Here is a 12,883-nt window from a genome sequence, read left to right on the forward strand (position 1 = left end):
GAGCTACAATGTCTTAAAGTGGTCAGCACTCCTAAGCAATTTATCCCTGGGTACTTTCTGGACATATATCCTGCCAGTTCTCAAGAAGAGATCAGATAGGCACAGTATTCAAATTTCCATCTAGCACATAGTTGCTAGAAATTAAAAAGACAGCCAGTGGCATACTTTTTGAATGATTGCAGATATCAGCATATCATACATATGCCAGTACATAATTTAGGATAGATGCTTGTGACTTTTTTTTTTTTAATTTAAAATGAATATCTAAAATTAGGGGGATTTTTCATATTGATGATGGTATGGACGTGGACAAAGAGTTGTGTCTATGACATTTGTAACTTAAATTTCTCACTGTAGTAACCTGTTTTATTTATTTAGTGTTTTCAGCGTTGTCCGTTCTTTGTTGGAGAGGCAGTTTTCACCTGTGGCTATACTGTTTCATTTAAATCATGCCATGTCAACCCAATAAAAGAGTAATGTTGCTTAATCCATCTTCTTGAATTTTTTTTTGGAAAGTCAGCTTAAGCTGAAAAAAATGAATATTTGCATGAAACATGCTGTAGGAATATTGATTTTAGAGGAAAACATAATCTTTTTCAAATGCTGAGTTTTTTTTGACTGCAGTCTACTATCTACTGTTTTTGGGAAACCAGTGCATTGAAGAAACCTTTTATAGAATTTGGCATTTACCCAGTGAGACATCTTTGCTTAGCAAAGGCATGGTTGAATTTATGAAGTTTCCTACTAATAATAGCAACATGATGTCAACAAGATTCAGCCATGTATTTCTTCGACTGCATATTCCAAAAAGCTTTGTGGCTTTGGAAATTTAGGAGGCAGCTGTAGCTTACTAGACCCAGGCCACATCTTGCTGATTACCAATTTGCTCTCTCCACTTCAAGTCTATTACCTTTTAGATTTCATTTTCTTATAATATTCCCAAGGATTTAGCTCCCAGTGAAACAGTAAGTTTTCTCAGTTTCTGTAGGAAGCTTAGAAGAGATAACTCACTTAAATTTAATGTTTGCATTAGATTAACACTCTAATGAGGAGTCAATTCCCTGCCATGTGAGTATATGAACAAATAAGAAGTCAGTACCTCCTGAAAGACAAATGTCTTTGTAGAACATGATGAATGTGTTGCATGTTAAACATCACTGGATTTTAAAATGCGATACTTCTCAAAGTTGTGTGAGTGTTGCTGTTATTTAAGCTTGAATTTCATGTGTTCAGAAGGTAATAAGCATTTGTTTCCAGCACTGTAAATTTTCAGTTTGTCAGTATGCTCAATAAAATGTTAATGGATGAATCAAAAGAGTTGCTTTCAAGATGCTGTTGCTCATGATGCTTTAGCATATATGGCAGGACATATGTGATGTGGTGTATTATATGCTCTGAAATTGTAAAATTTGTATAAATTTTGAGCTGTCAATACAGAAATAATTAATCAACTCCCTAAAATGAGGAACACTTTTCCTGGTAGCACTCCTGGCTATTAAGACTTGGTGTTTCATCTGTGCTGACTGGAGATGGAATTAATAACCAGAATAATGATACTGTTTCCCAGAAAAACCTTCTTGTTTGTGTTTCAGGCTGAGCTGTGTGAACCATGCAGAAGATCTAGCTTCCAAACTACTCCAGTGTTTCCCAAAGAACAGATTGTCAGCACAGGCAGCTCTGAGCCATGAGTACTTCAGTGATCTGCCCCCACGGCTATGGGAGTTAACTGATAGTGAGTATAACCACCTCCAAATGGATTAGAAACAAAGATTCTAGTTCAGATGCATGTGTGTATGCTAACCCCCACATACAGACAGTCTCATGGACACACACAGCCACACACAAAATACGTGACTGCAATTGTGTAGATTGAAATTACATAGTTAGCTTGACACAGGACAAAATGGATTTTTTTTTTTTTTTTTGCTATCTCTGCTCTGCAGTCTGCAGCCTGCTATCTTTGTATTCGATTATGTGTGGAGCCAATAGAATTCTTTGAATTGTCATAAAGCAAAAGGAAAAATGCAATTTACATATTTAGTGCTTTTCACTTATAACGTACAGTACTTCTTAACTAGCTGCAGCACACAGGATAAAAATCCAGCTGCGTTTGATTCACAGAATCTCTGTGTGTTATAACAGTAACCTTTAAGAAAGGACTCGGCATTCAGAAGTCTGGGAAACACAAAGTAAACAATCAGTTAATCTGCTGAATTACTGTACGAAGAGGATGGCAAATTATATTCTTAACTAAGAATGCTTTCACTATTTTCATATATTCTTTTGCTTCCTTTATTAAACAGAATGCATTCCAGTTGACTTGGCAGAAATGTTCCTATCATCGTGTATGCTGTCAATTATCTTTTTAGTAATTTAAAATAATTTATATTGTATGGCTGCATGTTGTTTTTCAGTGTTAAAAGCGCACAACTATTTATTCTAGGGAAAAAGACAGTATCATGAATGACATGTTTTATTCAGAGACGATTCTATTATAAAAAGGTTTCACAAGGGAATAACAGTCAGCATTTTGCTTTAACTCAGTATGGTGAAGAGACACATGCTTGCATTACAGCATTGTATGTTCTTTTCTGTTTCCAAACATGCATCCATTAGCAAAAGATCTGTATCCAGTACCTTAAGGCAGAAAGTTCAGAGATGCAACAATGGAACACATGTGTGTAACTATGGCTGGTTTAAAAGTCTGCTTCTAAAACCTAAGCTCTCTTTTTGAATATTCATCCACAGGAGAATCTGTTTACACTAGTGTCAGTACAAAAAATTTGTCTTCCTGAAGTTTATCTTTTCCATCCTCAACAGCTGTAGTAGTCACATTTTGAGCTGCTTCTGTGGCTTGGCTGTCCAAGTAACTACTCCCAGCTCTGCTCTGAAGAGCACTCTCCCACTTTTAGAATATGAAGATTAAAACCAAAATATCACCAATAATTTCTGTCCATCAGTATCATAGACTGTGTTCTGGCTCTGCAAAAAGATTGCCAGTTTCCTCCTCTGCCATAATGACCCACCACGCAGTTTGCTGACTGTGGTGCTTGATAAGCAGAAAATTTTAATATTCAGTGTAAGTTAAGGCAGCTGCTGTAAAAGTCTGCCTTTGCAGAAACTGATGCAGAGATTCTTTCCTTCAGGACTAATGAAACATCAAGAATGCCAGTTAATTTATCCAATTTCCACCAAATGGAAAACAAAAATCACTCTGCAGTGGTGACATCTCAATCCCTATGACTGTGTGATTTAGTCTAGCCAGGATTTTGAATTCTGAATTCTGCAGTAGCACTTTTCTGTTAATATGGACTTATTACCCACTTGCCACTTAGTTTATCAGTCAGTGGTTAAATCCAGTTCTATCAGTGAAGTAAATGCCTACACATTATCACTCTGCAGCAGGCTGCCAACAGAGACAGTCTTGTCCTAGTCATTAACAAGCACAATGTATGCAGAACACCAGAGGGGAATTAAAACCACAAAAAATACCTCAGGGTGGTATTTTTAATATGAGAATTTAATTTGTAATTTCACAGATTAAGAATTTTGGCTGCATTAATCCTTTTATCAGCTCACAGCAGGTTATTTGCAGAAGCATAACCATAAGGCGATATTCATTGGCAGAAACACGTCTTTGCATAACGTTAAACATCAGGAGCAGTGAAACCTTTTGAAGGGGGGAGAATAAAGATGAAAAATCATTATATTTTAAAGCAAGGTTCTTCTAAATGCCTCCAGTAAAATTTTGAGTTACAGAAAGACTATTTCTGTGTCTAAGAGATAATCATTATGAAGCATAAATCCAGATGCAAGAAAGGACAATCCCAATATCAAATACTACAATCGTTTCTATTTAGTATGACTTGGATATACTTGTAAACATATTTACAAAACAAAGGAGTCATATACTTTGGAGAGTTGGGAAAATGTTTACTGTGTAGTGAAATCACCAGTTTTTGTGATTCTAGTTCTCTTTCCTAATATTTACATCAAGAAACACTATTGATAGTTAATTAAATATAGTTATAAACATATTGAGCCTTTATGTAGAAACCAAATTAGTGCTTTCTAATTTGAACACTACCAATGATTTTGCAAATCTCTGTAGTGAGTAGTATTCATCATGGAATATATTTTTGTCTAATGCTGAATTGTAAATTTTGGGATTTAGCACTTAAAACAAGGGAAAGACTCATATGTGGGTAGAAAAGCAAGTTGGATGAATCATCAAATGATTTTCTATCAGAAAATTGTTTCTTTGGAATCACAATATTTCACAAAAGTATGGTGACTCAGCCTACAATGAAAAAGTAAAAATGAAGTGTTTGACTTTGCATTCTGGTTTTAACCTTTACCACTATATTTATATTCTATGTAATACTTTATAGTATATTTTTTTTATTGGGGTTTATTTTAAAAACGTGTGTAAAGTTAGTTTATGTGAGAAGCACAATTTTGCTTTTCTTACCTGGTTTAGTTTCAAGTCAAGGCAAAATTTCAGTTGGGTTGGAAGTTCAATTTTCAGATAAGCTCTGTCTAAAAGGTAGCCACTTTCAGTTTTTGAAAATAGTACACTAAAAAGGTAAGAGCAATGTAGTTCTCTAAAAACACCTTGTCTAGGGATACAGTGCAATTTATGATGCAGCATAGCTTTCATTCATCTGAAAATTGAGCAGTAATCCATAGATTAATCCTTTTTACTAAATATGTGTACTTGTTATTTTCTATTTTAAAAAAATCATTCCTCCCACTTTTCTGCTTTTGTATTTGAGAGCTCATATTCATTTATTTGCATAAAATATCTGTCCTTAATAATGTGTGTAACCACGGATAGCAGAATAAGAAATGCAAGTTGAGATGTCAAACTACAGTGGGAAGGTCTGTGCCTAAAGCAATAACCAGGTCTTTTAAAGACATATGGATTAAAAAAGTAGTTCCAGAAACTTATAGGTATGCCGGTTAGTGCAAAAAAGAAAACTCTTCTGGCCCTGATTAGTTCTTTAGCATTTCCCTATGGAATCATGCAGTGGCAGCTCTCGTGAGGATATTGTTCTGTGGATGTTTGTTTTCAGAAGTTATTAAAAGCCATTGATTTTTCCCCATCAGATTTAGGCATCCTAAGTAAAAATGAGTTTTCATATTATCAGTATGTTAGTTCTTAACCATTTGCATATTTGGACTGCTGTGATTATTATCATCATGTCTCCTAATAATTCATTGCCTGGTGTGACGTTGAAGTCGTCAAGGTTTTTCTAGCTCATGCAAAAAGGGATTGCTTCATGTAAAAGATTTTGGAGTTGTTGGGATATTTTTAACAAGCCTAGTTGTCTTTGGTAATTCAAAAAAGAAAGTCAAACAGGATCGTTCAGTTCTACTGATATCAATAGTCTGAAGATATAATATGTGGTATCAAATGATTGAAGAACCTTGCTGCATGTTTCACCTTCTTATTTCTGAGTTCTCCCAGCAGAAGTTTGAAAGCGGAAGTTGTTAATTGCATGGTGGTGTAGAGGAGAAATAAACACACACAATCTGAAAACAGGTTTTTTGAAGATGCATGCTGCTAAAAATGTTTGCACCATACAACTTCCATCATAAAGCATTCAGCTTCTTTGCATTCAGATTTTGTGCAGTGCTTACTGGCAGAAATAGGTAGCATATGTATTCAATGTGTTGTGTCTACCATATGCATTAATTATTTTTAAATTACTGCTTTTACTGCAAAAAGAAACCAAAGTTTCTGAACTGACACTCTTTTTTACAGTGTCTTCTATTTTTACTGTACCGAATGTAAGATTACAGCCAGAGACTGGAGAAAGCATGAGAGCCTTTGGAAAAAACAATAGTTATGGCAAAGGTGTATCAAACAGCAAACATTGAAGAATACCTATGTTCACAACTGATAATGCAGGTAAGACATGATTATTGGACAGGATATCTTTGAAAATGCTCTTTAGTTATCTTTAGAGAAACAAAATAGAAAACTCAATTGCATGTCCATATGCAGGCTGATATTCTGTTTTTGCAGTTTTACAGTCCCTATGAAGACTGTAAGTACTCAGGAATGAGTGTCACTGGCAGGTTGAAAACACTGCAGAACTTGGTGCTATATATTAAATTATAATTTGCCTTTAATTTGGTCTGATACTTTTTTCCCCTCTTGCAAGTTCTTTTGTTAAATTTTGGGGCAAGGAGGAGAAATTCTATGATTCTATGATTTAAGGTCCCTCACAACCTTAACCATTCTATGATTCTGTTATTTGGTAGGTTGGTAGTCTTGGTAGCAGAAGGATGTTCTTGACAAAGAGGTGCTGTCATGTTGGTGATTATGATCTGTATGACTGGCTCAACCAATACTAGTTTTGTTCAACTATTGCTATTCAGCAGTGAAGTAGTGTGTAATATGACTTCTGGCATTTTAAGAGCAGAGCAGAAATTGGGAAGGCCAGGTGAACAGAGAGGCCACTTACCAAATTACAGCAGGGGAAAGGTAGAATTATATCATGGCATTAATTGTCTTCTGCCCATATGCGCCAGCCCAGTGTTTGCTCAGTGGGATTTAACACTTAGGAGACTCTTCCAGATTAGCAGTATTTCTTTATATAGCTGCTCTGCTTATTATGCTTCTCTAAATTGTTTCATACCACAGTGTTTCACAAAATACCTCTAAGAGCAGATTCTTTTCCTTCAAAAAAAAATCAAGGCCTGCCTTTTTTTGTTTCTTTTTAAAGACACAGTTGCTTTTGCATGTTGAGTCCATTTTAACAGTTTGTTACAGAAGTTCTAGGAGCTGAGATAAATGCACATGCTGCTCATATACCTATTTGAAGACCTCTATGGTCTCCTATAAATGTAGTTGATATTCACATGATATCTATATTTAGCTAAGTCTGCTTTACACAATATCAAATATAACTTTCTCTAATGAATTACATTTGGGTTTCCTGTTGTATGCTTATGTAAAACTGGGTTTTTTAACCCTGTACTGTTGTAGAGTCTTTGCCTGACAGGCAGTAACTACTGAAAAACTGGAATGAATAGATTTCGGTGCTGACAGCCTGCCCCAGTTTTTGCACAAGCTCTTCGCCAACAAACCATTTAAGATTCTCTAATGTCAGAAATGAAGCTGCCTCAGAGCAGTCTGTTTACATCCTTATTGACAAGCTAATCCCTACTTTTTCCTGGGGCTCTGTCCCTGCAGACATCTCTTCAACCTTGTCTGTTCTAACGTGACATATCATCCATCTAAAGTATATTTAGAATGTGCCCATCTGTGCTAAAGACCTTTTGTGTAGAAGCTTATGTACAGAATCTCAGTTCTCATATACAGAATCTCCTTTCTGTTGCTTCCAAATAAATGCAATTTTTCATTTATAAAATATGCAATAGAAGGTTTTTGCAAATGAGCATGTAAAATAGTATAAAAGAACCATTGGATCATTCTTACTGAATATCTATTTGAGCAGGTACAAATTACTATTTTAAATTTTTATATGTGAACAGAAAGAGAAAACCAAATCTACCCTTTACATACATCACTGTACTGTTATGGCTGTTCAACCCCAGTTTTAATACAGAATAGCATGGTTCATTGTGAAAGGTCTGAAACCACTTAGCAAATATTGTGATGTGTTGATTATATTGATTACGTTTTTCCTCTGTGGCTTGGGACTTTGTTCTGTTGGGTGCTTACAGTGCAATAACATATCAACTCCCTGCTGTAGTATTTGACTTGTGCCATGAGATGGGGACCAGCAGGTAATCCTGGAAAAGTATTAGGACCAAAAAGGGGTCCTTGTATCATGTGGAGAGCTGGGGATTAATGACAGGAAACTAAAATTCACAGGGAAGCAGGAGAGCTGTGGACATGGGAAATGGATTTGAGTGAGGAATTATTAGAATGGGTGGAAACCTTTAAAGGGCTGAGACTACCAAGCAAGTAGAGGTGTGAGTCAGTGTGGAAAATGAAAGCAGTTGGGAAAAGAGACTGGAGTTTTGGTAATGTGAAAAGAAGATCTGGTGAATGGCAGGTGGCTGTGATTTTGAGCAGTAGAGTAATGACTGGCAAGTAGGATGTTCAGTCAGTAAAATGGATAAGTTATGAGTCAGTCACTCTAGCAGAAGATTAGAGCTGCAGTCAGCAGGAGCATAGCATTAGGGAAGGGGTATTTATTACAATATATTCTCTCAGAGTCTCCATTCACTAGGCTCAGTGAAGCAGAAAGATGCATGAATAGCAAAAGGAAAGATAGCAGTAGCTCTCCAGGGCCATGAAGTTAACAGGTAAACAAGGTAAGCAGAGTTAGAGAGATGGAGACAAACAGTACAAGATGTTAAAATATCAACAAGCATGATCACATAACATCACAACTAGTGGGATAAAGAAAAATTAGAAGGGGCAAATATTGGAAGGAAATAGATCTGATTATTTTAAAAAAACCCAACAACCATAGCAAACAAATATTTCTAGCTTTTCTTCTGGACAAGGTAGGCACATATGTGTTTCACTCACCTTTGTGGGTTGACCTTATGCATATATAGAGGTGGCAGGGAAGTTAGGAAGGGCTGGAATTTTTGAGGTATTCCAGTATCCTTCAGGAAGCTGTGAAAGAGAAAAATCTGTAGATGGTTGCTCACTAAATCCTCTAACACATGTGTAAAGGAAAGGTTTTATTTTTTCTATATTTTTATGCATTTATACATTGTAAAGGAATTTATTAGAGAAACCTACAAAGCAACAGGAACAAGGAACCATCTTCAACTGCCTCCAAAACCTGGTGCTGAAGAAAATTCTAGTCTTGTGTCCTTCCTCCCTTTCTCCCTCTCTCCCCTAATTTCCCTGGTTTGGGGGTAAAAATAGGAAATAAAATTGAGAGACCCAATAAAGATGTTGTGCCGAATCTTTCTGTGATAAGAAGTTATCACCTCCTGCTGTTCTCTCACACACTTGCTAGATGTTACTGCTCTGATAGTGCACCCACTGAATTAAATCCACGTTTCTTTAAGGTTTGGAAGGCAAAAAGATTAGAGGAGGAATGGCTGAGACATCATCTGCTAACTTTGGGAGCAGCAGTCACTAGCAGATTGGTGAAGGAGAGGGACTAAAGGCAGTAAATTTGTAATTGGCTCCATCATTGATTAGAGCTTGTCTTAAGCCCTCAGAAACTGGTGCATCTCTGAGAATTTCTGCTGTCTTTAAGATACTGTAGTGCTTCAGCTGCCTGTCTACAACTCACAAATCAACTTACCACTTGAAAAAGCAATAGCCTAGGACATGTTTCTGAAAACTCAGATAACATCTGTCAGACTTGGACTACTAATGAGGTCTTTGTAGACCACACTGTGTCATTGTCTTGGGCTCCAAGAAGAGACAACACATTTATTCCAGTGCCCATGGGGGAAAAAATGGCATTTGGACTTAGCAAGGTCAATGCTGAGGCTGCTCTCTACTGGAGAAAATTAGCAAATATGAGGTAATGAGCATCACCACACACATAAAAATCTATCAGTACTGAATTAGTCGGGGCCTTTTGACCATATCTACAGACCTCTAAAATTTTGTGATGAAGCAAAACATTTTGTGCCTGATGGTTTCCATTGATATTTTCTCTCAGTGGGGAGGAAGCATCTCCGTGGAAGCATTCCTCACCTCTACATATCTTGTTGAGTTATACTGCATATACTAAAGTCATCCATCTTTACAGAACTGTTTTATTGAGACAAGAAGGGACACTAAGAAACTCTAGAGCTCTGGTTTCATTTGGCTAGTGGAATACATGGCTAAAGCTTGTTCCTCTCTGGAAAGGAGGAGTCAAATAGTAATTGAAAAGACAAGGCATTACCTGATACCAGATAGCACGTGATGTGTTCTTGTGGTGATTTATAATCCCCAGCTCCCATTGGTGGGCCAGAGACACGAGATGTGTTTCTAGCCTATTGTCTGCTTTCTTGGAGCCAGCAGGAACAGCTTCATTCAGGATGGTAACACCATATGCTTTTAAAGTATTTAACCTGTATTACCATAATGAGATCCCCTGGCTTTCTAAATCTCTTTGACAATTCACTGAAGCAAAACAAAAAGTGGCCTTTATTTGTATTGCTTCACCACATGCACATGCATCTCAGCAGTCCTGAATGTCACTTGCAGGCTGCTGAATTCTTTCTTCTGTGTCCATTTAAGCCAGGAACTGACAGCAGCCCAGCCAATTGAAGGGACGATGGCGTCATTCGGGCCAGCTCAGCTGTGTAAAGCAGAATAAAGCTGCAGAGGTGACAGTTACCACTGTAATGGCAAAAAGTGCTGGTTATTTGGTTGTTTATGACTGGGTGTGTTCAGCAGCACAGAATCATTATGGAAAATTACCTTTTTCTCTTTGCTAGCTAGAGAGGCGACTGTTGTTGCATCCCCATCCAAATAGTTTCATTTTTGTTTGTCATCCTCAGTTTTACATTTATAAATTGTTTAAGAGTGTCTCTTCAGCACTGCTGTGCTGAATTTTGTCTTCAGCACTGCTGTGCTGCTGTGCTGAATTTTGTCTGTCTAATTTTTGTCTGCCTTGCCCTAGTCAAGCCACAGGGAAGCTGTAGTCCAGCAGTGTGTGTGTCCAGTAGTCAGTATTGAAAAGTCCTTTTCTTTCACTACTCCCCTGCATTTACTCTGTTCTGGGTACCCCAGTGTCACTAAAACACTGTGGAAAACCATATAGTGTGCATCTAAATCTTCCTATCTACAGCTTCAGGGGATAAAACTGTAGTAATTACAGTGGAGAAAGGTCTGCATAAAAGAGAAATTCTAGACTGAGAGACTGCATATCAGCCAGATTTTGTCACTGGTGATTTAATCAAAAGCTCAGAGTAGCCAGTAGTGCTTTATATGTGTGAAATCTCAAAATTCAGTGTAAAACCAGATTGGGAGAGAAAAGCAGAGCTATAAAAGCACAGCAGTAACCAGTTTAATTTCTTTATGCATTTTTTTAATAGATGGATTCAGATAGATGTGAATAAACAGTCATTGTGCTGCTGCAGTTGAAAAGATGGAAGCCTAAGCACTGAAGATGGGAGGTTTAAATTTTTCTTGCATCTTTTAGTGCCAGACAGTGTCTACACATGAATGTTGAGGGTCAGTTTAATTATTTAACTAATACTGGATTTGCATAAATTGGCTTTCCTGAAAAGGCTAATAAGATGCAGTTGTGGTGGGCAGCTGAAAGCAATTTGGGTTTGAGTCAAGTAATGATAGTACTAAGCAGAGTTGAAATTGTAACATCAATTTTGTAAAATGTTAAATTAGTATTAAGCTGTGAAAGATAACTGCAGAATCCAAGATAATTTTTGGCTCTCTAGTACTTTCAGTGCCATTATTTTCTTATGTTAACAACATAATGGCTTTATGAGACTGTCCCAGCTGTGCTTTACTTAATACTGAAGAATAAGATCACCACACTGCTAGAATATACCCTAAATATAACACACAAGGGAAAAACTCCAGGCATTGGTCTACATTTTCCTTGTGATATCTATTATCTTATTTCTATTGATCTAAAATGAAAGTTATAGACTGAATTTTGCCCTCTATTCAACCATAAAGAAAATCCCCCCATATTCTCTGGACTCTGCACAGTGGGTAAAATGAACTGAGCAAATAACTGTCCAGTGCAAGGCTGTTTTTGTATAAACTGCCCATCTGACCTAATTGACATGTGGGGTCTGAGAATGGAAGAACTGTCCCTCAGGTCCCCAGGTATGTCCCAGTAAAGGAAATCAACTGCCCAATCAAGGAGCTTATAAGGCTTAGACAATATATTTATTGGTGTTTTTGTGTCAGTACAGTAACAGGTCACCTTGTCTCTTGTCACGTGGAATGCAGTCACTTAATTGCACTCCTTGTAAGTAGTAGAATGCACAGTCTCTTAACTGTCTTTATAAAAAGAGTTGGTAATGTGGTGCACAGAGGCATGGAAAGTGAATTGAGAAGGATGGTCTCGCTAAGGAAGCTGAACACCAGTTCTGATGAAAGCCTGTCCAGCCTGGAGACTGAAAGCCCAGGAGAGCATCTATGCCTGGAAATAAGTACACTGAAACAAGTAGGCATGATCAGGATTTCTAAAATAATGTGAGTCTCTTTAGGAAAGAAGAAGGAAAGGAAGGAAGCAGAACAGAGGGGGGAGATCTTCACATTTTATTGTTACTGCACTTGGTAGGACAAGTATTTCAAACCTCCATTGCTAGGAGATATTGATTTCTTCCCTGCAGTTTTATACTCTATGTCATTCGGTGTGAAAGTAATCCCTACATATTTATTGACATTATTTTTTTATAATTGTAATGTGTCATGGCCAAATCAGCTGCAGAGCTGGCAGAAGGAAAAAAAAGTGTTGGTACTATTATGGATAACTTTTTTGAAGGACAATGCTGCATTTCCTTGTGCTGTGCTATAGTATGGAGCCTATTTTCAGTTCATTTCTAATGCATGATAACTTGCCTTCAGCACTGTGAAGATTCATTTTCAAATAATTTTTAGTGTAGAGGTTTGTAATTTTACAGTCATTTATGCGGTAGGAAAGATATTAGTGATATTTGCATGAACTCATATGCTCAGTTGCAGTGCTGTTTATCTGTCTTTCCAGTTTGTTTGCTCATAAATTTAGGAGACAAAAGGCAGAATCCTCTGTGCCATAAGAGTACTATATTGCATTATTAATATTAGGATAGCAAGCAATTCCCACTAGACAGTCTTTGTGGTCTGTTCATGCTTAAGAAGTGTCTAGGCATGAAAGGCTGTTTGAGTTCCAGTGGGCTGATAGTCTGGGATGACATTTGAATGCGGCGAGGACAATGTCTAGATGACAATGACTGGGAGGGAGGCAAAAGCGGGTCTCCA

At 37.1% G+C, this 12,883-nt stretch overlaps 1 protein-coding gene across 1 annotated transcript in view; it reads left to right on the top strand.

Moving 5' to 3' along the window:
• The window catches only part of CDK14 (cyclin dependent kinase 14), a 313,331-nt gene that overhangs the window by 243,670 nt on the left and 56,778 nt on the right, over positions 1-12,883 (top strand). Inside the window, exons 13-14 of the mRNA XM_041466561.1 lie at positions 1,593-1,732; positions 5,768-5,914. Coding sequence (XP_041322495.1) covers positions 1,593-1,732; positions 5,768-5,883 — 256 coding nt within the window. The 3' untranslated portion in view covers positions 5,884-5,914. The remainder of the gene's footprint in view (positions 1-1,592; positions 1,733-5,767; positions 5,915-12,883) is intronic.

This window comes from Pyrgilauda ruficollis, unplaced genomic scaffold (genome assembly GCF_017590135.1).
Source record: "Pyrgilauda ruficollis isolate IOZ18807 unplaced genomic scaffold, ASM1759013v1 scaffold2, whole genome shotgun sequence".
NCBI lineage: Eukaryota > Metazoa > Chordata > Aves > Passeriformes > Passeridae > Pyrgilauda > Pyrgilauda ruficollis.